We start from the raw sequence: 26,373 nt of genomic DNA, 5'->3' as shown, positions 1-26,373 counted from the left end.
GCAGTCAGAAAGATATCAAACCCGATCGTTTGTTTTACACGCAGCACAGCAGCCACTGTCAGAGACAGCTCAAAGATCGCTTTAAAAAACCACCTCTAGTAAGAGTAGACATCTATGAAAACAATGGTGCTGTAAAGAGTAATTTCAAAGATTAATGAGATTAGGAAGATTACTGCTCTCCCCCGCTGTGGTACAGGATGAAGGCATTTCGTAATACCACGTACCTTCGGGTACTTCTCCCGTACAAACAAGCTGGGCTCCAGTGATCAAATCTGGTGAAAGGAGAAAATTGGACATTAAACAGCCCCATGTTCGATCTGCTACTACAACCGTTAAGTGAAAGGTTGGCTTCTTTTTGTGTTGTTTTTGTTTGTTTCCTCTTTACAAGATACAGTTTCCTTTTTGGACTGAGGGTTCATTTAAGGCTCTTAACCGACAAACAACATACCCAGTTGAGCCTTCGTGAGCTCTTTGACTGAGGCCTCCCGTTAACCCTCCATGTTAAACAACCATAATTATATGGTAATGTCTGCGGAAGCATCCTAGCAATAAATATATTCAATAGAAACTTGAGTGCAAACTCAAGGCCTCTTAGCAGTGCAAATAACATGGAGATGTTTAATTAACCCTGGGATAAGGACTCAAAACGGCCTTCTAATCTTTGATGTCACGAAAATTCAGTGTTTCCACAGCGACAGCATCTCCCCAGGCCCCATCCTCCTCCAGTGGCTCAGGAGGCAGAGATCCAAAAACGTCGCTGGCCCCACACACCAGCAGCCAAATTTTCCTCCTTCTGCATCTTACCAGCACCGAGCAGGATCCAGCCCCGCTGACTTGGCAGCAAGAGTTAGAAGAAGGACAGCCACCGCGGGCAGCCTCCATCCAGCCCCTACAGCTCTCCTCCCTTTTCACTCACCCTTGCCCGGACGGCGTCTGCCTGCCAGGAGCCTGGGCCAGAAGGGACGAGCCACATCGGCTGCTCAGAGAGCTTTCGTCTTGATGCTTTAGGCTGGTACGGGAAGATAAAATTCAAAGAGCACTCCGCTATTAGTCTGTGCTGCAGAACTTGGAGGTATTTAGGACTCAACATGGCCCTGAGTAACCCAATTTAGTTAGACCCATTTTAAAGAGGGTTTGAAGTAAATCAGACTAGATACAAGGAAGAAATTTTTTACGATGAGGGTGGTGGAACACTGGCACAGGTTGCCCAGAGAGGTGGTGGATGCCCCATCCCTGGGAACCTTCCAGGTCAGGTCGGACAGGGCTCTGAGCAACCTGGTCCAGTGGAAGGTGTCCCTGCTCATTGCAGGGGGGTTGGAATAAGATGATCTTTAAGGTCCCTTCCAACCCAAACCATTCTAGGATTCTACGATAAATGACCTCTGAAGGTCCTTTCCCACCAAAAGTACAATCCTGTGATTTTCAGTCTTTCCCCCCCTCCCCTTAAAAGTATTAATTTTGCCACTTCTGTCTGTCTCCTGCCCACATGCAGTTAAATTTGGAGTACACAGTTGCATCATGACTCAACGCTGAGATTAGCCATTAACATTTTATGCACGTAACCTCCTGGCTGTTTTCTACCAGTTGCTTTCTTGGAATCACCACGTGCCACTGCACACCAGCCAGCACTAGACCAAGCAACTTGTCTGGTTTCACACTAACACCAAGAACAGCATATAACCTAACAAAGCATTATAAAAACTGTTCCTTCTTGCAACTAGTATAACTAAAAAAGAGTTACTGGCACCGATTAGCAAAAAACATGCTGCTAAGCACAAGCAGCAGCATCTCAGCGTGCCTTTCTGTGCACAAAAGGGAGGCAACAAGTCTATTTACCCCCGATTGCCAGCTGACCAAGTGGTACTGCAGATGGCAATCTCAAGTAATAGCTCTAAAACACTTAAGCAAAAGAGAAGAGAGTTTTGGATCTCTGTATGCAAAACAGTAAGTACATATTCAACACCCAAATAGCCTACTGTGACTGCACCTGAATTGGCCACATGCTGAGTGAACAGCTTCTCATTTGCCCAAGACTATTCATGAGAACTAACCAGTGCTAGAAATTACATGTCGGCTGAACATGTTTTTAAAATAAACGTAGTCCCTTTCAAGTGAACTAAAATACTCAAACCAACATAAAGGTGGTTTTTTTTTTTTTAAAAAAAAGTCTAAACAGTTTACACGAGGCTGATTCTCGCGTAACAGAAGTTAAAAAGCCACCGTACACACAGTCTTTTATACGGGAGAGACTGGAAGTTGAGAACCAGCCACTAAGCCCCTCGCCCACCCTACCCTACAGTCTCAGCCCAGTAAAACCATTGCCTAAGTCCGAATCCTCGGGAGCAGCACGGATGGTTCAGTGCTGGGCCGTGACAGCGTTTTCTCCTCTCGAGTCAGCGTAAGGCAGCCAGGAGTCCCTTCTTGCAGTGACAGTTTTCAGAACAAACCTGGACAGGCAATTCAGCTACACCACCTCGTACACAACTGACAGATTGCAGGCGACCGCAAGTTCACTTCGGATGAACTGCTCCCCATACAGAATAGTAATTTTTGCAGTATAATACTTAAAGAAAAAAAATATAAAAGCCTTCCAGTAAAAAATTTCACTCAAGTGAAAATGATATCTCAAAGAAAGGTTTAGATGAAAGTTAAATTTGTATCTGTCATTCATTTTGAATGTTTTAATTGTCCCATAGCTAGTCAATTTGTCTATTTATTCATATTTTTGTTAAGTTCCTTCAAAACCTTAGAAGGGAACATTAAATAACATGGATCAAGAAGTCTGAATAATGAGGGCAGTCCTTTGAAAGCTAAATCCTAAGAAATGCGAGCTTCTCGCCTAATAAGTTACTTAACTGGAACACATAAATAAATAAAGCATTTACACAACACTTAACAGGTTGAGAATAATTAGAAGCAAGTCTAGGCAGGTAATAGATTTTTCAAAGCAGTTGACTACAGGTGTTACAGAGAAGGAACATCTGTTACCTGCTATGCAAGCGTGAAGTTATCTACAGGACATTAAAGCACTACTAATACAGGCTAAAACCAGGCTAATCTTGGTTTCTCATTTACAAAGCCTTCCTCCTCATAAGGAAAAGAGCAAAATGATATATTGCAAAATATGTATTGTGCCAGATATAACTCAGTTAACTGAAAGTAAATTTCTGCACTAACACCCCCCGCCCCCGCACCATAAAGCTAACATAAGACTAATTTGGTATATATATATATAATTGTGTGTGTATATATATATCTATATGTACAATTAAGTATTGGATGCAGAATAGAAAGGTGGTTTTGCCTCATTTTTCCAGGGAGAGGAGAACCTGAGAGAACCGAAGTGTAGTCCCATGGCTGCAGACCATAGCAGTTACGTACCAAGATGTCAGATATAAATGACAATTCTCAACCAAGACCCTCATTCATAACAATGAAGTATCCGAGACAGAGCATGAATTTGCACAAGAGTATTATGGAAGCTCCCCAGGAGATGCCAAAAAAACCAAACCCAAACCAAGTACCGAGATGAGTAGTCGAGATTTGCTTTAATTTTAATGACTGCTTTTATGACAATTACTGTAAGAGTCTGCATATGCAGGTACAATAACAATTGTTTCTTGTCCTAGAACAGGCAAGACATGACAAAGCAAAATGATACGCCTACACTGCGCAGCTCAGAACTGTGTAAGACAACGGACAACCAAACAGCTCACACAAAGAAAAAGCACTCACCTCTCTAAAAATAGCTGATTCCATAAAGCACAAAACTGCTTAATAAAAAAACCCAAACCCTAAAGCGAAAACAAAGTTGGACTTCAAACATACCTTCTTCTGCAATCCAACACTGGCAGCATATCCCTTCCATTTTTCTGCAAATACAGCCCAAATAGACAGTTTAAGATTTATCTAGAAGCAATACTACAACTGAAACGTAACATGGACACAAATTCTTCACAACAAAACCCAATTTTGGCACCATTCCAAATGCAGAATGGTTTCAGTGTGTGGCACGTTATTCATTGCGATGATATAAGCTTAAAGAAACCTTTAACTGAAGAGCAGCATGAAAGCATTCTGCAGCAAGAAGTCCACCTGAATATCAGCTTTGGTTATGCGAGGGACAGGTCACAGCTTGGACTGTGGGTCTGACAAGTGACCAGACCCATCTGAGAAGCTCAAGCACAGCAACATGTGAACAGTAAACATTGAAGACCCCGAATTGCATATATACAGCTAACAAAGTCCAGTGCCACCAGCCCTTAAAGGAGATACACTTTGTTCCTTACTCTGGCACAGTATTGGAATATGTAAAAAGTACTAGTTATTAACAAGAGAATTTACAGAGATTGTATTTTACATGGTGGCATCATTTCCTCCAAGGACCTTTAGCTGCCCTATATCAAATTGTCAGTTCAGCTGCATTACTTATCAACCAATCTCCCCACTTCCTAACTGCTCATGGATACAGCTACACCCTTACCAGCCCTGTTTCTAAACTCCCATGTCACATTCTTCTCTCCTTGGACTGCGAGGACAAGGTGGCAAGAGAACTGTGTTGAAAGCGAGAGGCATATCCGTTAGTGCTCCTACTCGCAGGGCTTGTTCTATAAAACACCTTATCATACCCAGAACCTGAAGTCCTTCCAGTACATAATGGTTCTGTTTCTAGATTACAAGCAGCAATAGCCATAGGTCTCATGGCAGAGCTCGTGCTTGGCATGTTGGCTGATTAGAGCTCCGCATGACTTTTTTCCAAAGTGACAGTACTTTTAATATAAACAATGTTTCAATGAATCCTTAAAGATTCATCCATCTTTTTGCTATAGTACGCTATTTTTACCCTGTTAAGAAGAAAAGGATTTTTTTTATTAAATCTTATTTAAAATTCCCTTGAGTGCCCAGGCTTTACACCTACACACTGTTAGTGTCTCTTTGGGAAAACAAAAAAAAAAAAAAAAAAAGGATTTCAGGCTTCTTTCCTGATGGATGCAAATACAGGAGAGAACAGCACCCATTTGTCTCCAAGCCCAGTATTAAACACTAACATCATTCACTGACTTTTTAGTTTTTTGCCTGGAGGGTATCTGCCTAAACATTAAACTGGGACCTCCTTTATGAAAACACTTACTTTGAATTGTTCTCTCACAGAAATACTCATGCAGATTTATACTCTTGTGGGGGAGCCTTGGCCCCATCAGAATTAATAAGCAAACCCTTAACTGTAGAAACAAAATAGCGAAGTTTAGTGCATTCTGATTCTATTTGTTGTCACTGCACGTTATCATCCATCACTTCTATTATTTTGAGAAGTACAGCAATAGATCCAAAATAAATTTTCCATGAAAATATCAGAAATAGACCTAAGACTTTTAATATAAATAAATACACAAAAACTTATGTGAGTTTTACAGATGAGATGAACAGAAGTATTTTATGGAGTCAGACAATCATTTATTTATGGTGAATTTCTGGCTCCCTTGGAAACAATAGAACCAACTTTTAAATTAGTCCCAAACTCAAAGAACATTGATTTGTTTAAAGACAAGTATTTTAGGAATACAAAGAAGGCACTTATTCACAACATACAGACATTTAAAAACCTATACAAACTATAATAAATGGCACAAATTCCTGAACAGACATTAAAGAAGTTACAACAATATGCATATCATTAGTTTCCCATATGAAAATCATATATAAATTTTTGGTTACTAATAGCTTCATGCTTATTTTCACATTTATTTTACTGAGCATAGTATATTGTAATAATTTGTAAACAGATAAATATTTATTTCTCTCTTCGCAGTCATTCAAAAGTTATCTGCACAAAAAAAAGTTATTTTGGCACCTTTCAACATAGTGTCCATGTAAACGTTTTTCTTCTACACACACAGCCACCATCAAACTTCTGTAGAAAGTGCCCTTTGGCAAATCATTCATACATACATCCACAAAATAAATAAGCAGCTGAGGTGTGGTGAAATTAGTATCTTAGGCTACGAAATCTTGGTTTTCTTAGGCTAAGCATTGGTTGTTTGATGGTAGGTTTGTTATCAAATAGCATTGCTTCATTTTCTGTAGTTGGAAATCTATTCTGGTAGATTAAAGGGTATTCCTTCTGAAACTGGAAAACACAAAAACAAAAAATAAAATAAAATATCAGACTCCACCAAAAACTCCAGCTGTGCAGGGCTTGAGCATGAATCACTTCGTGAGGATGCATAACAGCAGGAGGAGCAAGGCTATCAGCATGTAAAGTAGCTCTGCTGCGACACTTGACCAAAGCCGTGGCTCTTCGTGCTTATGAGTTTACAACTGATAAACAATGAGTCAAACAAATTTTGTCAGGCCCTTCATCTGTTGAAATGAGAAAAGCTTCTAATCGCTTTTTATTCCCAAGGATTTTTAGCTGCTGTGAGTGGAACAGCGCTGTGAGCAAATGCTGTACTGTTCTAACTGCCTGGATCTCCGTTAGCAACGAGTCTGCAGTTGCTCACCGTGTTGTTCATCAGCTGAGTAACAGCAACGCTGCTTACAGTTTGAACAGCACGACCAGCATTCCACCCCCTAAGCAAGGCACGGTAGCTACCCATGTGAAGCCATGCTGTCCAGCCAGCACTGGCATCTATTCTGTTTATGCTTGGAAAGCTGTCTTTCAAGAATTACAATGATGAATGTTTTACCTAAATGGAAGTTAAGCTTTCCTGAGAGAATACCTTCAAAATCTGCTGAAAGCTTAATACTTAACCAAGGGAGTTAATTTTTCAATTTCTGCAGATATACAGCTAAATAAAAATATCTTGCTTCAGAGACATGTTTTTGACATTTTGCCTGTTTCCTGTGTAAGGCCTCAGGAAGGAATAATGGTACATATTATGCATCAGCCACAGCTTTCTGCCAATTGATTCAACCTATAGAAAATGACACCATTTGTAACTTTTAGCATTGGTACAAGTTGGACCTAACTCTCTAGTGCGTGCCATGTATTTGGCTTGCCCAATTCAAAGTATCAGAACTGAATAACTGCTCCAAAAAGTTGTGATTTATCACATCACCAGCTATCCCAGCACAAATGGCAAGACTATAACAATATAGCTCTGCAAATTTTAAAAATAAACTTTGCTAACAGGTGGCCCTTGCAGTACAAGCTGCTTCCGGACTTTGGTGGGAACTCACCAAAATTTAAGCATGTACTTCAAGTTTTACTATGAGAGCATTTTAGTTTATTTCCTTCCTCCCCACTTCACCTGCTTCAAGTGCTGCTGTGTATCACTTCTTACTGCTTTCTTACTCCAAGTTTTAATTGACTGTAATTAAATACTCTTCTTTACATGCAGGAAGTTTTAATGAACTTGAACAAAAGTCCAGCCTTTGCTTTTACAGGACCAGAAAGTTTTCACAACACATATGAAAGTCAGTGTTGCAGAAGCTGGGGGAGGGGCACCAAAGAGAAAGAAATGTGCTTGCTCTGAAAAGCTGCTTTTTCAAATTTGAGTCACAAGACTTGCTTAGGAGATTCTAGGACAAGTACAATACTATTCAATTGGTCAGAAATACTTGCCAAAGGTTTTCCAAAAAAAGAAAAACCCTCCAGTATTAAATCCTGCCAGAACTGCTGTATTTTAGCTTTAGTATTAGGCAATATGTTAGTAGGCCATAGAAGTACCAGATAATCTTGAGCAATATACACGTTACAAAACACAAAGCTAAGTCCACAGAAAACGATGTTTCAGAACTGTGAACAGATAGAGCTTGAGCAAAAAAAAATCACTGCTTTTATCGCCTATTGATTTTAAGCCAATCTATAGCATTTTAACAGTAAACTTGTACAGCCAGTGCACCACAAGAAACCATTCTATAATTCTATCACACATTATGTAATGGAAAGCATTATCTTAGAATAATTTTACACTGGTTTTAAACCATTATTTGAACACCACTGCTGCCAGGCAGTATCAAATGCTGTATTAGACACCATCTTTAAAATCCTAATCAGAACACACAGTCAAAACCCAATAAACAGCTCTCTTCTATAAAACGAAGATTTCTCTCTACACAGTTGTGAAATGATTGCTGGAGCTGACTTATTGATACGCCCACCTCTTAAGAGAAGGTAAATCTCCAGGGCGGAATGCAGTGGATATGCAAGGAATCTGCTCCATAATAATTCCCTAAGCAACATAACCTGCAACCTTAGATGTTAGCAACACCAGGGGAGCTTGGTTTGTTGACTCTGAGAAACAACATGGGAGGTAGAGTGGAGTGGAAACACTGCAGCCAGCGTCTGTGATATCATCACAGGGATGGGAACTGGATAGCACTATGGAACTGATAAACCGCATGGTTGTTATCCTGAGCCAGCCTTGAACCAGCATTTTTCCATTTTCTGTCAGTCATGTCCTCTGGATGAAATTCGCTCATTATAATCTCATTATAATACCAAAATGCACCTCCACCCCAAAGGCTACCCGCCTTCAAGGTGCAACCACTCCTCACTGAGCATGTGCTCTGAATTTCTCTAGCTTATACCTTCAGAAGTAAAGTGAGAAGACTTTACACCAATCATAATAAAGGTATGTATGACTAGAATCACTCAAACTCCACCTAAAAATAAGAAAATAGTATTAAAATGGCTTTAGAGAGGAGGAATGCTAGGGAAGACACCTTCATAGACAAGTCATGAGGACATCACTGATTTCTGGGATCAGCCGACAGGCTGAACCTCTCTTCCCCCCCCACAGTGACGCCTATTGGGTGAGATTTGAACCCTCAGTTATACCAAGTGCTTCCCTGGGAAACTCGGAAATCTCTATAGAGTTTTTCCATAATTTAGTGTGCTTGCAGTCGACTGTATTATTATTTGCATGTGCTTTGCAGACAGTGTATTTATCACCAGCATTCCAAAAGAACCTGTACTTCTGTTGCTTCAATAAACTGCATGATTTATTAATCTAGCTGTGAGGGTTCTCATTGAATACAACCAAGCTCCTTAAGTCTGGCCACGTTAGTTCATTGAACATGACTAGACTGAAAGTACATTGCACTATTCATGTATTCGTGATCAAGGTAGTTCAATACATTGAACGCGACCAAACTTACAGCGTCAAACTGGGCATCACTCAGAATCTAAGCCTAGCCGCGCCTAGCCCCTCTGATATCTGAGAACAAGCTGGAATGCAAAGGGGTTTATTTTCTGCCAAACTTCTTTACCCTCTAATGTAACAACAGTCTGCTCTTGTTCTGTACCAGGGTCTAGTGACTGAGATCCTTCCCTCAAAAAGGTGTTTTCAGAAGCAGAAGAAATATTCACCAAGTTTCTTACCTGTTTTAACTTTTTCTTTTTGTCTTTTACAGACAGGTTTTTATCTTTGATAATGTTCTCCAAGAGCTCTGTCACTGCAGCTTGAGAGGTAGAAACCTTTTGTTCTTCAAACTCCTGAGAAGTTATTTGTTTGCAGTATGAATATGTTGGCAATATGGCACAAATTTCTTCCTTTGGATGTTTGCACTGAAACAACAGTTGAAGGGTCTGCATATACTCAAATGATTATATACTACTTCAGTAAGAAGGTACCCAAGAAACATCCAAGCATACTAACTTACAGCGACATCATGAGTCGCAAAACATTATAACGTAGCTAATATTTATGATTGCACCAACAGTTTAATAAAAGTTCACATTCAAAATATAGTGGGTTTATTTGCAGTTTTCCCATCCCACCTTCAGAAGTAACAAATACTCTGCAATTAGCAAATGAACTTAAACTTCTGTCATGCCACCAACCTGAGCCATCTTCATGTATTCTATGTGATCTCGCACTGCAACCTGCAGGTAAGTTGGTACTTTAAATATTTCTTGTTGATGGTCCATTAGAAATGAAACTAATCGTGTAGAAAGCAGCTCATCAAGATCTACTTCTTCTGCACAGCAGAGCACGCATCGAGAAAAAGTCTGTATCATCTAGAAGTGTTTAGCAGATCATTAGTACGTGAAGTTGAGGGATTTGCCTTCTTTCCAGTCTACACAAGTGGCACAATGAATCCTCCAATACCAACTTTCATTGCAATCTCTCTTGCCTGCACCACTGGTCAAGAGAGGAAGAAAACCAATTATAATTTTTTCCTCATCTGAAATAAAGTAGCTTCTTATAACTTTAGACTTGTACTTTTTTTGGATTGAACAGTACTTTCAATTAAGAAATACATATTTAAAGAGGTAATAATAAAAGACTTCCCCTGTAGAAAAGTGTACATCTTCAATTAGCTGTCTTGAGACAAGTGAGGTGATAAAAAAAACCTGCAGAGCCAACCTAACCAAGACCTAATGCACACCAAGATCCAGTTTTAAATAGCTTTAAGAAACATTTTTACAGCTTTCATATTTCCATCTTTTAGTAGGCTTATTTTAAATTAGCATGTACAGATACTTTGCTGGTTTACCTCATCTTGTTTGACAAAAAATCATTAGTCATTCCAATGAAAGCTTGAACTCAGACCTTGAAAGCTAGTCTTTAAACTCACTAGGCAATTTACTTCTTTGGAACCGTTTTTGTCATAACTTCACACACACAAGTGTTTAGCCCAAGAAAGGTTTTCTACAGACACTTTGCCAAAACCTTTTAAGTTAAATGGCAGTTAGGTGAGAAATCAGACTAAACAATAATTTGCACTCTTAAGAAATTATTTCCCTTCTGCTCCCAAACTAAACAAAAGCAACACCAATATTTGAAATATATTAGGATGGAGACAAGAAAGCACTTGCGTCAAATCAGGTTTTTGAAACATTCTGGACATGAAAAATTGCCCGTTAATTACTATTTAATTGCAATGAGCCAAGAACCTCAAGTATGAAATACAGCTAGCATTCTTAGCGTTACTTCAGCAATATTCTTAAAAAAATAGATATAACTGCACTTATTCTCTTACCAAAGAACGTGTGCCCATTGCATCATGCAGTCGTGGCATATCAACATTTTCACTGATCCGAGAGATCATACGCATTAGGAGCTGAATCTTTCTACGATTTGGTGGCGGAAGCAACAAACAACATATCTGTAGTGCTTGAATGGCAATTCTTTCTAAATGAGGCTGAAGGAGATCTACAAGTTAATTATAAAGACAGCTGTCATTAAGACTTGAACAAACTTTCAGGATATTTTTATCTCAGTACCAGAAATTTCTTTTTTTTCCAAGGACAATAATCTATGTTTCATAGAAATCAGCTGTAACATAATAGATAATGTTACATGGCCTTTTTTTGTGTGGTCACGCTCAACTTGCTTCATTATGATAAACTGCTCGTACAATTAAGAAGTGACACTAACATTATTCACAGAAGTATTTCCAGAAAACGTGTTTCAAAGACCAGAAAGAGACATCTCCTTCAACAGGCAGGTCTGTGCAAACGCCCTGCCTCACTCTTAAACAGTGTCTAGGTCAGAATTACTTACGACTTACCTGAACAGAAAGGTGAATTACTGACACATCAAGTTTAAGACTCCAAAGATACTACATGCTACTATTTGTTAGCAGAGGTAGGAAAGACTGCCTTTAGACAGAGCAATGTAGCAACCAGAATTTTTTTATTTTTTTTAAAACCTCACAGGTGATGTTATATGCATATCAAAAAACCTAGCAACAGTGACAAATATTAAGGAAGCAGAGATTAGTTAGACAACGCAATAAGCCAATACCACATGCTTCAGAAAGCCATCTTACTTTGCGTGCCAGTCAACATATAAGAAGAGTGAGTGAAAGAGTATTCTGAGAGTTCTGTGGTACTTTTGCAGAGTCTTTTTTTGACGGTGATATCAGAAACCTCAGTCCTGACGTCCACTGAAGAAGCCACACCAGAGGTATTTGGTTTTCCTTGCCCACAAAATTGAGACCTTGGCTTTACTGTGATTTCAGCAACTGGTACATTAATGCTAGTGCAACTTTTGGAGCCTCTCTTGCCAAGTAAACTCAGAGACCTGCATATTTGCTTCGATCCGTGATTTTCATTAAATAGATCTTTATTCTGAAGAGTTGAGGCAGACACTCTCTTGATACCATGGGTTTGTTTTTGACATGTGTTATCAAAACCAAGCCCCAATACAGAATTAGCTTTATGCTCATACGGTAGTGACTGTTTTCCATTTCTTGTGCCCAGGATGGTGTTCACATCACTTTGCCTGAGGGAATCAGCTTCTCCTTTATTACATACACTTGAAGTAGCATCTCCAATTCTCTCCAAAGAGTAACATCTTGTCCTAAATGCTTGAGGTGGATCTTGTTCATTCCTGAAACCTGAAAGATTTTGACAACTTCCTCCTATTAGATTATCAGCACTACCTTGTTTACATGTCAGTTTATATTGCTGCAATTTCTTTGCACGTTGTTTTTCAATAGCTAGCTCTTCTGAAGAAGACTTCCTGGAAGCTTCATAGTCTTTCTTTTTTTTGTCAGGCTCTTTGCGAAGCAGGCTTAGAAGAAGACATTCAGTTGACTTGAAAGAGTTCAAGTGAAGAGTTTTTGAAGGTTGTGGGTCACATTTCTCATCTTGGACAGAATGTTTTCCACTGCATATATCTGGAATTGTGATGTAGCCACACATAACTATCAGAAAATGAAATATAAGTTAAGATGCAAGTGGTATGAAAACGAACAAGCTCAGAAAGAAAGTTGCTAACTGAGCAGAGAAGACAACAACTATAAAGACACTAATTTATAGTTGACTCAGTTAGTAAAACCTAAGAAAAATTTAGCTTAGTCCAAAAGCAATCTAACAAGATAACTGCAACCAACAGGCAAGAATAAAGTTAACACTGCAATAGTGAGGAACTGGCAGAACAAGCACATATTTTTAAATTATGGTTATTGCATATTTAGAATGTTAGCTCAGACAGCAATTTATATAGGATATTATGAGACAGAGCTGCATTTCAGTTAATATTGTAATACAGAATGATAGCATTGATGATATTCCTCAGAGTCAAGCTGCCATACAGATTAGGGGGTCAAGGTCTGCTTTGAATTACAGATTTGTTCCCCAGTTGATATAAACTTATAGCTTGCACTGATTATTTCTATATTCATACATACCTAAAATATTAACAAAAAGTTCATAGTACTCAAAAGTAAGTAATGGTTCAGGGAGATTGAGAAAGTAATCAGCAACCGTTCTGAATACATCCCGTTCAAACCCACTGTAAGTTGGTTGGCTCATGTCATTATTTCTAGGCCCTAAAAAGAGGTGAAGAAAGAAAATTCACAAAAGTATTTACTCTCAACTCCATTATTAAAAAAAATAATAATTAAAAAGTGAACATAAGTTTGTTCTTGTAGGAATGACTGTTTCACAAGAAAAGAATCATGCCAGCAATATACAAATATTTAGTTTAGTTCAGCACTATACCACTTGTACGCAAAAACAGTATAAAATATTCCAGATAGCCACTGAGGAGTTGTACTCAGTTTCAACATGCTGTTCCACACCAAGAAAATAAATGAAAACTCATTTATGCCCTTTATAGGTTCCTCAGCAAGATAATCACAAACTTCCAAACTACAGTAATCTCAGTTCTCCCACAGGGAGCTCTAGCTTCCAGATCAAGGAGCTCATGCTATGACCAACTTGGATGAGTGTGCTGAGAAGCCCACCAATGTATATACATGTTGCTTTACGCATAGGCCAAACAGAGCTGGTCAGCATCTTTTCCCTTTGTGGGGACCTCCTCTTTTCAAACAGTTCACCAAGAGAAAGTTTTGTTCACCACTACTCCCATGGTGGATCTTTTCTTCAGAAGTAGACAGATAAACAATCCAATAATCCAGGAGATCTGGTTAATAAACCTTGACCACGTTGCTACAGACAAGAAAAAGAATGAATGAAAGGGGTCCTGGTATGAATAAAATTTGACATTGTATAGATCTTTTAACCCTAATGTTATCATACTCCACCAAACTCCTACAAATTAAATAAGCTACCTTACAAAGCCAATTTTAATGAATTAGGAGATGGCAGTTTTAATTACACATAGAACCTGGGAAAATTTAACTTTTAATATGATCAAACTTTATAATCATAATCACCTTACTACACTAAAATATATATATATATATAGTAGAGCAGTATTCCCCCTGCCAGTGTACATATTTTTAGTTTTCACTGGGCAAAGTAACTACCGCCTTAATCATTTGGTTACAGTATAGCTAGCAGATGCAGAGATAAAATCTCCACTTGAACTAATCCACTCAAATTAAAAATTGAGAATTAAAAAAAACCAGAAAGGTTGCCTGCAGTTTTCATCTCATGAATACAAAGACCTATCAGTTCTAAATACAGTACTGATGTGAGAATTAAGGTATTGAAGTGCTCAAAGACCAGTGCTCAGCTACATTTTCCACTTTAATTTAATCCACTCACCAAGCTCTTCCCTGTTCTGCTTTACCTAACAGTGCTCTTCAGGTAAGAGGCTCTATATATTTGGGAATGCAGCTGAATAAAAAGTGTCATGTTGAAGGGAAAAAAAAAGGGGGGGGGGGTGTCATTTTCACAAGTGCATATGCTACAAACTGAACTTCTGAAACCACACTAACCCTGCATGGACCCCTACCACAGTTCCACTGAGCAGCTAGAGATATATACTGATGTATAAACACCATCCAACCACGTTATAGCTACTATAGCTTTGAGGGGAACCAATGAAGGAGACTGCCAGGAATCAGGGCAAGACTTAAACAGCAGAGCAAGCACACATATAAAAAGAGCTCATCATCTCTGATTTCATTTGAGGCACTCATCTAACTCTAGCATGCCCTGTTAGCCATTTAAAGAGGCAGGGTTGGGGTTTTTTTTTGGGGTGTGTGTGGGGGGGTGTCAGTCTTAATTGTCCTCTGCTTCTGCAGAATCTTTTCAAAGCCTGCTTCATAGAGATGCAAAGCTTACAAATTGTGATCTGTATGTGTTTGTAACACAATTTCAAACACATCTGACAAAGGAAGCCTCAAAGGCAGTTAGGTTCTGTGAAGCTGCATAAAAATCAATGGCACTGTAAAGGAAAAAGGCGATTAGTACCACACAGGTCTGCTACAGCACATGCTGAAGAACAAAACCACTCCTTTATTAGCAAGAGAATCCACATCAGACTGAGCCATTAAAAACTGAACTTCATAGGTTCATTGAGAAAGTACTCCCCCACTCCCTCCATGTGTGAAAACCTATGTTAATTGTATTACTCCACAGTAAATACATTCCCAGTAATTCCAAGGCAGCTGCTCAAGTACACATAACACTGATGCCTTAGGTAACTGATGCTTCTTTTCTGAAACTTAAGATTTAACATCATGCCTTACTAAGTTTTACATTTAAGCAGATACACAAAGAAAACAAAACAGAGAAGCACTAGGTTTTCTGTAAGTTATAACCACTTTCAGTTTCGCTGCTTGGTATTTCATACATTAATACCAAAACAAGGGAGGCATGCAGACTGACTCTCCATCTGCAAACAATGAAAGTTCAGTTCTGTCACACAACACATTAAACAGCTAAAAAACAGTCTGACTTTAAAAATCCATCTCATCTGCCACACAGTGATTGGTAAGGCATTGAAGCCCTTCATTTTCCACAGCTGAACTATAAAGGTATCTTACTGGGTTTTAAGCATAAGTTTTTTCTAAAGACAGTTTAAGAAAAAGGTGGGGAAGCAGATAAGGAAGTACAAGAGGAGCTATACTCCAAGTCCAGGATCCAAGAACAAGTGAGTGGAACTCTTCCTTCTGTTCTCATGACAAATTTAGTAATAAAGCTGACTATAGGAACATGCTTTTGTCTCAAATCCTTTGCAAAATTTTGTTTGATTTCTTCTAAGACAACTGGTTTTCTGTGAATTGGCCTCCCCAGTTTAATATGAGATGCAGGAACTGTTTTAGTCCAGCTCAAAGCCAGTAACTGGAAAAGGAAAGCCCCTTTACTTCTGAAAACCTGCATTAGAAGAAACCACACATGTTTTGCCCAACCACTCAGGTTCTCTCCCTGCCTGACTCTTTGTTAATAGGAATTATTTGTGTAAAAAACAGTCCTTAACTTTTTCATGGCCTCAGACAGCATGCTTCCACTGAAGGCTTAGTTTAATTAATTCTCCCATACATTTCATGGATTAAGGAACACCAAAGCCCCTCTTATTCCACTAATTTAATCTGTTCATATTGCCAAAAACTCATATGCAGAATCAGACAATGCAACCTAAAAGCAGGATAACTAGCTAGACTCCTAAAGGACTGATATCTTGGTTGCCTGAAATATAACATATTTAACATGCATCAACTCTTTTAGGTTACATTTCTGTGCAATAATTTGCCATGTATTGCTTTCATCCCTTCTCAACAGATCAAGGCACTTAGATTATTTGGATTTCCAAAATGAAACATCACAATTGACATTAACATGCAAATATATTTCACTTTCACCTCAAAATAGGTTTCTGGAACTTGAAGGCTATTCAGTGACTTACAGTATGCGAGGCATTTCATAGCTGACAACACCCAGTGAGGGAGGTCTTCTAAAACAAACAAACAAGTACAGTATTTATACATAAACCCAAAGACTTAACTGATACAAATAATGGCACACATGTAATAAATATAAAAGATAAAATTTAAAACTAATTTAAAATATTGCTACACACGTGTAATTTAAGTGTGAATGCAATACACTTACAAAACCTTCTAGACAAACATACTGAACTGTGCTCTAGTTTGGAAAAAAGTGTAAAAGACAGACCATGAAACATATTGTTTTGAATATCATTTACTGTTTGTTACAATGCACCATACAGAATCTTTAAGCAAAAACAGGAAACAAACAAACAAAATCTTACCTGATTTGTTCTGCAAAATAACAACACCATGTTTGCTCGTGTTAGTCATATTGTATATGATGTACTCAGGAACTATCTGTGTTGGCTGCAAGACTTCTTCCAAAGATGGGACGCCTAAAATGGTTTGCAAACTGTGGGGTGGAAAAGAGCAGATGTTGTCTAAAAGGTTTGCTAGTAATGAATGAAAACAAGTTCTTTCTGTACTATTCAAACACCGGTTACTTGATAAGCTAGTTTGCTGTTTAATAAATTCACACTTCCAGAAGAACAATTTGAGGACACACTTTTTTCTGGGACAAACACCAAAACCCATTAAGAACGAGCATCTATGATACTTGAAATATACTTCAACACCAGCAACAATAGATTTCAATAAGTTTCTTAAATACAACAATCCAATGTTAATAAATACATGAGAAAGCATATGTAAACAATAGTTAGTAAAAAACCCATTAAACCTGAAACATAATTTTAAAATTTGCAAGCCAAAAGCTTGATTGGGCCATTACATGCCCAAAGCACATATACAAGAAGGTACTTTTTACAATTTAATACTTACTGTATTAGAATTATATTTCTCCAAGTTTCTTGCACATATTCGTGGCTTATTTCCTTCCTATGCAGAATGTCTTCCTTGTTTTCCTCTATTATATCTGGGTTTGTTTTTTCTAAGTTTTCCTGAAAATAAGTGGTTTCTACCATAAGATAAACAAGCCTCTTAAGATAATTCAAAATTAAGTAAAAATTGTTCTCAAAAGTCTAGGGCATTCTGCAGAATATTAAATTCTAAAACATGATTGAGGGAGTAACCTTAACAGTCTCAGCACTGAAATGTAAGCATACCCAACTAAAAGCAAAAAAAAAGACACTATGAAAAAGACCTAATCAACTCAGAAGTCAGCAATTTAAAAGATAGAAATACATCAAATCCAAATGTATTAGTAGGCGAAGCATTCTCCTTTAGGATCACAGTCTAAATTCAGAAAGTACGTACATACCCCCAAATCTCAAAGAATAAAGGGCTAAACACTCACATTGAATCTTTTTCAAAAAGTAAGCAGAACAGTTAAATAATTTGTGCCTTTTACTTGTCCTAAATGAAAAAAATATATTAAGTTTCAACAGGAACATATTGTCCCAATAATTTCTAGAACTCTACCTTCCAGCCCTCCTAATACTTTAAAATACTGTAGCAGGCATAATTCTGCACTGAAGGAGACAAAACAAAGAAAACAATCCAAAATAAAACAAAAATACCTCCCATACTGACTACACAAGATGCTCAATTGCTTACACATATATACACAATTAAAACTGTGTAATCCCAGGTCATATTGATGCAAAATTAGCCCTATACTACAGTGGATGGGGGGGGTCAAATGACCCTTCTTTCTGCTTCAATAACACTTTACCAACAGCCCTACCCTAATTTCCCTTCCCAACAAACCTATTGCCAATACAAAGATTAGAAAACAGGTTCTTACAGGTTTAAGAGCATACTTAATTTCTCCTGTCAAATGCGTAATCCCTTTCACTTGCTTAGAGTTTCAAAAATGGCGTGTTACAGTTTTGCTTGAATATTTATGGGCCATTTAGCAAAATTTCTTTTTGTACATGCAAGAAGAGAAACAGCACACGTCACCAAGACACTTCATTATAAAATATAACTGCATCTTTCTATAATACCAATATAAATGTTCTATTTCACTATCTAGAAGAACCTACCAATACATTTTTTTCAGCTAGAAGGGAAGATGACACAACAGAACAGTTTCACTAAAAGACGATTGCTTCTGGGTGTTTGCTTTTTTCAAGAATAAAGAAATTACACGGCAACTACAATTATGTAAGAAAGGCAAGATATTACCAGAGACTGTAGTAACTCATGTTTTTTAAAAGTTCTCCTGGATAAATGCGGCAGTTTAAAAAGTCTTTCCTTGTCTCTAGAGAAGTTTTCCAAGTTCTCTTTTGGTGGACATGAACTTGGCAGAGGTTTAACTGGAGATGTTGAAGGAAATCTGTAATGAATAGGAGAGATGTTAAATACATTGAGAATAGATTAAAAATATAAGAAGTCACTTAACGAAAACCATACCCTATCAGTGTAATTCCCTAAGACTGTGAAAAGATTCAGGAAAGTAAAAAGAAAAGATGGTGAAATTTTCTCTTCAGAACACTGTTTAACATTTTCATACTATAAATTAGCTTTGGGCTACTTTTCTTGATTCCAAAGTCAAGTTGAAGATACTCAAATATTTATACAGCACTGAGAGCAGAATTTGAGAAGTGAGGGGCATTAATACCTTTAATTTAATGACTTAGGAAAGACTGTTTCCCACTTGGACTTTCTGTAAAACGTACAAGAGAAGTAAACACGGGACTGGTAGCACAGCATGCAGCTGCTACAGTAAATTCCCCTTGGCTCCCCTCCAAAGCACTTGAGAGCAGCGTGCATGCCACTGAAAAACTTGGCTAGACAAAAGCATGGAAACAGCCCTTAGCATACAGGATATATGGTTGATACTGCAAGTCGGAGTAAAGTAAAACAGTGCAAGTCGGAGTAAAGTAAAACAGTGCAAGTCGGAGTAAAGTAAAACAGTGAGTGGAGTAAAATGGTGCTAATAATTGAGTTTTGGCCTAACTGCTCAACTCAAAGCAAGATATTTTTGAGAAACTGAGCACTCAGATTTTTAAATACAGTTCTCAACCTGAAGAGCTCTTTTAACTGGTCTTCATTGCAGTACCTGTACAGCACACCATTGTCTTCTAAGTTTTCAGATCCCCATCTCCCTTTTATATCTTCAATTACATGATTCTTGAGAAACTTTCTTAATAACTGAACAGTCTGCTGCCTAGTAACTTCAGGACCAAAGTTACTGTTATTCCTTAATACTTCATGGAGCCATTCTACAGCTTCTGACGCAGTAAAACAGCTTCCATGTTTTTTGAAATGTTGCCTGTGTTTCCTTAATGGCATGCCGGCTCGGAAATACTTTGTAATTTCATTCCACTGCATGGGAAACAAAACAGCAAAGAGTGTGAGATTAAAACCTGAAGTTGATCACTTTAAGTATCAATTAAAGCAATATTATTGACTATAAGCATATAAAGGAAGTCACAACATTAATACTAACAAAGATTGATAGTTACACTAAATAACACAGTAGTAGTATTAATATAGAAACATTAAAGTTCAGATTAAAGAACAGGTAGACATTTCACTTGGGTTTTTATCTCATTCTTCTGTAACCGAAAACAAGGTTAGAGTTTCACAAACATAACGAGTTTTATTGACCCAGTCGGCACATGCCCAGCATTTACATCAACTGCATCTCCCGAGGCGCTGTCAAACCACAGCCTTCAAATTCGGAGCAGCGCTCAGACATGAGATGAATCCAGCTGTCAGAGCACATAAACACCAGTTTTAAAGTATCTTCCTCCTTCCCTATTTACTCGCACAAAATGAGGTGACACGCTATAATTAGCGGGCTCCTCTTCCCAAGCTGTCGCCCCGTTTTCAAGGCGCAAGGCGCTGCCACCGCCGCAGGCCCTAACCAGGGAGGGTCTCGGGATCCCTTACGTCGGGTGGCAGCCGTTAATATTAATTTGTGCTTCACCCGTGAGGCAGAGACCCGGGCTGACGGGAGGCCCGGGCCCCGCGGCAGCAACCGACTTTCCTCCTCCTCCTCCTCCCACCCCACAAACCCGCCCCGAAAAACCCAGAGCCCACGGCCAGGCCGCCCCGGCCGGCTCCGCACCCCCAAGCACGCCGATCCTCACCAGCTTGGTGGCGCGGTAGGGCCCCGGGGCGGCCGGCCGGCTCTCCATCTCGCTGAGGCGCAGCCCTCCCGCCGTCCTTCCTTCCCGCCCGCCCTCCCTCCGGCCGGCCGCCCGCCCTGCTCCGCGCGGCCCAACGGCCGCCGCCGTTTGAATCCTCTGCGCGAGCCGCCCGCGGAAGCGGATTGGGCGAGGCCGGGGTGGGGGTGGGGGCACGTGCCGCCTGGCGTGACGCAGGCGTTGGCGGCCTGAGGGAAAGCCCGGGCGGCCGCCGCCTCAGGGAAGGCGGGAGGGAGAGGTGGTGGCTCGTAGGTCCTGCGCCCTCCCAATAGGAGTATTAGTGTCTCCCAGGCGGCCGCAGAGCTCGTGTGGCATTCGTCAAGCCCTTAATTCACTGTTTTCTCCCTGAGCTAAGCTGTCCCTCAGTGTCGCAGCCTGCACGGGAGTTGCTCAGGCGGCGGCTGTACCCCTCAGCCGAGGGCCGAGATTCCCGCCTTCTCTACCAGTATAGAGTGTGGTAGAAGCCACGTACAGGCACATGAAGCAGCCACGGGTCAGTCCTGAACAGAGGTGTAAAAGCTTGCATCTTCTCAGAAGCTCACCTTGGCCATTTGTTAAGATGAGGGAAAAAAGCCAACTCGCGACTCATCTCAGTTTTCGGAGTGTTTTCACAGACAACGCTTCAAGAGGCAGGTGTGGTTTACATGTTTCTTAGGTCCTGTGAGACTAACACATACGCTAACTGCTTTCAGAAGAAAACACATTCTTTCATCTACCCTGGCTCATCCTGTTGATTTCCTACAGATACAGTATACTAGAGAGCAGCGCCCCCCCCCAAAAAAAAACCCAAAAAACCCAGCCCCAAAACCACCAACAAAAACTAATGCCAAAAACCATTGCAATAGCATAGCATTTGCAGGTTTGGGGGGGTTGTCTTTTTTCTTTTTTTTTTTTTTAAGTGTACTCTTTCTCAGGGCCTGTAGACTAAGTATGCTTGCAACCTGAGAGCTGTAAATACCCCATGAGTGTTTTATCTCATCTTGATATAGCCATCTATTGCTCAGACATTTTTGGCTCATCACTTAAACTTCTTCTATAGTCCATAAAGGCACACAGATACCTCAGACACTTTTATAAGAAGGGATAAAAACATCACTGCTGTGAGAAAACACACCAGCATAACAAGCAGATTGAAGCAATAAGACCCAAAGCTGCAGCCCAGGGAAAAGAACAGAAATAGAAAGCCAAAGCACCAAAACACAGCCACCTAGATGGTGCCTCCCAGCATACCCAGGACTAGTGCAGCACTGAAGAAACCAATTTCTCAACTACGTTCCCTGCTAAGGGAGGGATGGCTATTCTGCTTTTATGTGCTTGAGAAAGTAGTAGCAGTAGTTGCAGGAGCCAAAGCTGGCTCCTAGTAACTTCTGTCAGATCTGTGAGCTGTAGCACCTGCTGGTAAGCCAGCAGTTGTTGATTTATGAGTCAGTATAGTAAACAATTCAAAATTCAGTGAGGCTTTGTTACTTGACTTACATTTTGCATCTGATTAGAAGAAAGATGTGTATTCTCTCACTAGATTAAAAAACTTCAGAGATGCTCTTCATCACTTACATACTTGAACAACTCACCTCCTGTTTTCCTTTCTAACAAAATTGCCTGATGAGTGATTGCCAAGACAGAAAGTGGTATTGATTTTTTCCAGTGACCCAGGCTCTAAACCTGTTCAAGAGTATAAATCAATTTACTGATTATCTTAGGGAAATCTCCACAAGTAAAACCTGCAGAAAGTGATGACTACAACTGTTTCACTATGGATTACTTCCCATACTCCTTCTCTCAGGTCATTAAAAAAAAATATTGCTTGATGTATTTACATTCAACCTGCTGCCTAATACATTTTGTAAAACTTCATATCTTAGATCAAATAAAGAGATTTTAGGGACATGACTGGCAAATACAGTAAAAGTGATAATTGGAATAGTCTGGGAAACATTACAGTCCATCTTCCACATACTAGTGTAAGCGGTATTATACTCTTGTAGCCTAGAATGTTTTAATTAATTTCCTAGCAAAGACTACAGGAGTTCTTTCTGCCTTTACAACTCAATTTCAAGTCGTACTTTTGCTTGCAGGTTTCCCTACTTAAAGCAAAAAGACTACACAGAGGCAGGTGTTCCCATATTTTTATCACTACACAGTTGTGAATAGATGCAATCAACTGGAAATACAAGAAATCTTTCAAAATGGATTGGAGGGTACCTTCAGGTTGCTAAGAATGTTCTTACAGCTAGTTTTATGGCTTTACAATAAGATTCCTTATTTTTCAGTGTTTTCCTTTCCTTTATTCTCATTGGAGAATACCAAATACCTAGTGCATACCTGTATGAATACCAACCCAGCTTAGCATCAGTGTAACTTCACATACAAAGTTCTGCAAAACATCTGAGGCAAAGTAGTGGGAAAAATAAAGCTTTATTTTCTGCTTCCCCTTGTAATTGATGTTGGTGTCTACTACTACTAACAGTAGAAAGTAAAATAAATAGAGATTAATAGAGTTCATGTAAAATATCAAGGCTATGGCTGTCCCTCTGGATTGTTTTTCACTGTGTGTGTTACTAAACAGAAGAGGTGTGTGCTGTATATGCTGTAGGTCTTTGTTTTACTGGTTTTAGACACAGGAATAAAGCTAATCAGAAGTGCTTACTTCCTGATGATCTGAAGATCTTCTTCCTGAAGATCTCATGATGTTTAGTGCAGCTGATTTAACATTCTTGCCCTTAAATTTAAATAGAAAGTGATTTTAAAACCTAAGGGAATAGATTGTGGAGAGTGCTAGCGGTTACATAAGCTTTCTGTATTTGTCATTAAGGAATACAAATACGTATACATTTACAAATACATATTCCACTTGGTTTGTGAGGAAGATGCTGTGAGTGGGGTGTTCTTCTTGGAAGCGTTGCAGTGACCAGAGACCTGGAGCAGGACTTGGTATGCTAGCCCTGCATGGACTGCGCTCTTTCAGCTTCCAGTGGAAGAAAATTCAGTAGCCTGAGTCCAAAACAGCACAGATACCAGGCCCACATCCCAGACCAGACACAATGGTTGACCCTGCAGGAATTTTCTTTGGTCCCTGTGTTTATAACTTTCTCTCTACCACAGCTAGGTATTGTTTTTGATCTCTGGTAAGGTAAAACATATATGATTGTAATTGCAGCCGTGACAATACTGCTGCTGTGACAATCAGGAGCAGTGATGATGAATTGAAGTCTTTGAATTTGCTGGTGTAAACACAGCCAGTAGGAAAGCTAAGAGTGGGGCCCAGTGCAATGTTTTTAAAGTGCTGTGAAGATTTCAGAAGCATGCTTTGTTAATGCGCCGTTGCTATTCTTTCATGCATGTCTCTTTAAATTTCGATTTTAGGGGACAGCTTCTATACTTACAGTAGGCAAAACAAGTTGCCTGATATTTAGTGAAATGAAACAAGAAGCATAAAAGTGCATAACAGTTGAAAGATGTGAGTCCTTAATACAAAGTTCTCATTGTGACATTGAGATAACAAGGTAAGAACTCAGCTGTTTACATTTCTGGATGAAACATTTAAGCAAACTTCCCCCCTGCCACCACCAAGAACATTATGCATCATTCTTTGAGGATATTAAACAGTGAGGGGTGGAATTTTTATTTTTTTTTTTTTTTTAAGTGTAGTACAGACTTATAAGAGGAACATTTTGTAGACAAAGAATCTAATCCAGGCAGGATGTGCCTGGGGGAAAGATCCACATTGAAGACAAACTGCAGTGATTACCATCATTTCATTACAATAAAATTTTTTCTTAGAAAAGCAATTCTGTGGAATTTAGCAACTTTTAGATAAAAACATTTCAGCTGATTTGCTGCTTTTTGGAGATGGAATGACTGTACTTTTATAGTGATAGTACAGCCAGTTTTTGAAGGATTGGTGTGGGAAGAAGAATAGAGGAGAATGCCTGTGAAGGTTATAATGAAGATGTGCATGTCAAAATTTAAGAGAAAAGAAGAATCTTTGGAACTATATCTTTTTCTACTGGTGCTAAACTTTACCCCATGTAAAATCAGTAGCATGTACAAAAAGCTACTTAGATGGGAGGTTTTATGCAGTAGTGTAAAAAAACCAAAACAAACAAGTAGGATAAATCATAGAATGGTTTAGGTTGGAAGGGACCTTAAAGATCATGTAGTTCCAACCCCCCTGCCATGGGCAGGGACACCTTCCACTAGACCAGGTTGCTCAAAGCCCCATCCAACCTGGCCTTGGACACTTCCAGGGATGGGGCATCCACAGCCTCTCTGGGCAAACTGTTCCAGTGCCTTGCCACCCTCACAGTGAAGAATTTCTTCCTTATGTCTAATCTAAAACTACCCTCTTTCAGTTTAAAACTGTTACCCCTTGTCCTGTCACCACACTCCCTGATAAAGAATCCCTCCCCATCTTTCCTGCAAGCCCCCTTTAGGTACTGGAAGGCTGCTGTAACGTCTCCCCAGAGCCTTCTCTTCTCCAGGGTGAACAACCCCAACTGTCTCAGCCTGTCCTCATAGGAGAGGTGCTCCAGCCCTCTGATCATCTTCGTGGACCTACTCTGGACTCACTCGAGCAGGTCCATGTTCTTCTGATGCTGGGCTGAACGCAGGACTGCAGGTGGGGTCTCACGAGGGCAGAGTAGGTGGGAAAAGTCACCTACCTCGACCTGCTAGCCACACTTCCTCTGATGCAGCTGAAGATACAATTGGCTTTCTGGGCTGCGAGTGCACATTGCTGGCTCAGATTCAGTTTTCCATCTGCTAATATCCCCATGGCCTTCTCCTCAGGGCTGCTCAATCCACTCATCGCCCAGCCTGTATTTGTGCTTGGGTTTGCCCCGACCTGTGTGCAGGACCTTGCACTTGGCCTTGTTGAACTTCATGAGGTTCGCACAGGCCCACCTCTCAAGCCTGTCAAGGTCCCTCTGGATCACATCCCTTCCCTCCAGTGTGTTGACCACACCACATAGCTTGGTGTCGTTGGCAAACTTAGTGAGGGTGCACTCGATTCCACTGTCCATGTTGCCAACAAAGATGTTAAATAACACCGGTCCCAATACCAACCCCTGAGGAACGCCACTCGCCACTGGTCTCCACTCAGACATCAAGCCGTTGACCGCAGCTCTTTCAGTGCAACCATCCAGCCAATTCCTTATCTACTGAGTGGTCCATCCGTCAAAGCCATGTCTCTCCCATTTAGAGACAAGGGTGTTGTGCAGGATAGTGTCAAACACTTTGCACAAGTCCAGGTAGATGACACCCATTGCTCTTCTCTTATCCACCAGTGCTGTAACCTTGTTGTAGAAAGCCACCAAATTTGTCAGGCATGATTTGCCCTTAGTGAATGTGTGTTGGCTGTCACCAATGACCTGCTTATTTTCCATGTGCTCTAACATAGTTTCCAGGAGGATCAGCTTCATCATCTTGCCAGGCCCACAGGTGAGACTGACTGACTTGTAGCTCCCCAGGTCTTCCTTTTTTCCCTTTTTAAAAATGGGGGTTATGTTTTCCCCTTTCCAGTCAGTGGGAACTTCCCCAGACTGCCACAGCTTCTCATATATGATGGATATTGGCTTAGCCACTTCATCTGCCAGTTCCCTCAGGACCTGGCAGATGCATCTCATCAGGTCCCATGGACTTATACATCTTCAAGTTCTCTAGACGGTCTCAAACC

General features: G+C 39.9%; 1 protein-coding gene across 4 annotated transcripts; it reads right to left on the bottom strand.

Annotated features, from left to right (window-relative positions):
* Positions 1 to 224: 224 nt before the first annotated feature.
* DEPDC1 (DEP domain containing 1) lies at positions 225 to 20,721 on the bottom strand. Of its 4 annotated transcripts, XM_049808687.1 has the most exons (13): positions 20,643 to 20,721; positions 19,607 to 19,872; positions 18,730 to 18,880; positions 17,422 to 17,540; positions 16,863 to 16,993; positions 16,497 to 16,544; positions 13,087 to 13,227; positions 11,722 to 12,600; positions 10,930 to 11,102; positions 9,788 to 9,964; positions 9,326 to 9,511; positions 917 to 1,009; positions 225 to 272 (listed from the first exon to the last, which is right to left on the bottom strand). In XM_049808687.1, the coding sequence occupies exons 1-13, from the start codon at positions 20,688 to 20,690 to the stop codon at positions 267 to 269; spliced, it is 2,418 nt and encodes an 805-aa protein (XP_049664644.1). In that variant the 5' UTR covers positions 20,691 to 20,721; the 3' UTR covers positions 225 to 266. The 4 variants fall into 4 exon arrangements, with proteins under 4 accessions (XP_049664644.1, XP_049664642.1, XP_049664646.1 ...); XM_049808685.1 differs by lacking the exons at positions 225 to 272; positions 917 to 1,009 and adding an exon at positions 5,080 to 6,127; XM_049808689.1 differs by lacking the exons at positions 225 to 272; positions 917 to 1,009; positions 11,722 to 12,600 and adding an exon at positions 5,080 to 6,127.
* Positions 20,722 to 26,373: the final 5,652 nt, after the last annotated feature.

Source organism: Accipiter gentilis, chromosome 8, assembly GCF_929443795.1.
Source record: "Accipiter gentilis chromosome 8, bAccGen1.1, whole genome shotgun sequence".
NCBI lineage: Eukaryota > Metazoa > Chordata > Aves > Accipitriformes > Accipitridae > Astur > Astur gentilis.
Note: the sequence above shows the minus strand (reverse complement) of the source record. Positions and strands in the feature narration are given on the sequence as shown.

Excerpts from the sequence above, each read along its gene's own strand:
- DEPDC1 (XM_049808685.1), bottom strand. The coding sequence starts at position 20,690 with ATGGAGAGCCGGCCGGCCGCCCCGGGGCCCTACCGCGCCACCAAGCTG. Across the intron at positions 13,228-16,496 it reads TATGAAATGCCTCGCATACT|GGCCTAGAAATAATGACATG; the intron begins GTAAGTCACTGA and ends ACCTCTTTTTAG. Across the intron at positions 11,103-11,721 it reads TATGTTGACTGGCACGCAAA|ATCTCCTTCAGCCTCATTTA; the intron begins GTAAGATGGCTT and ends ATTAACTTGTAG.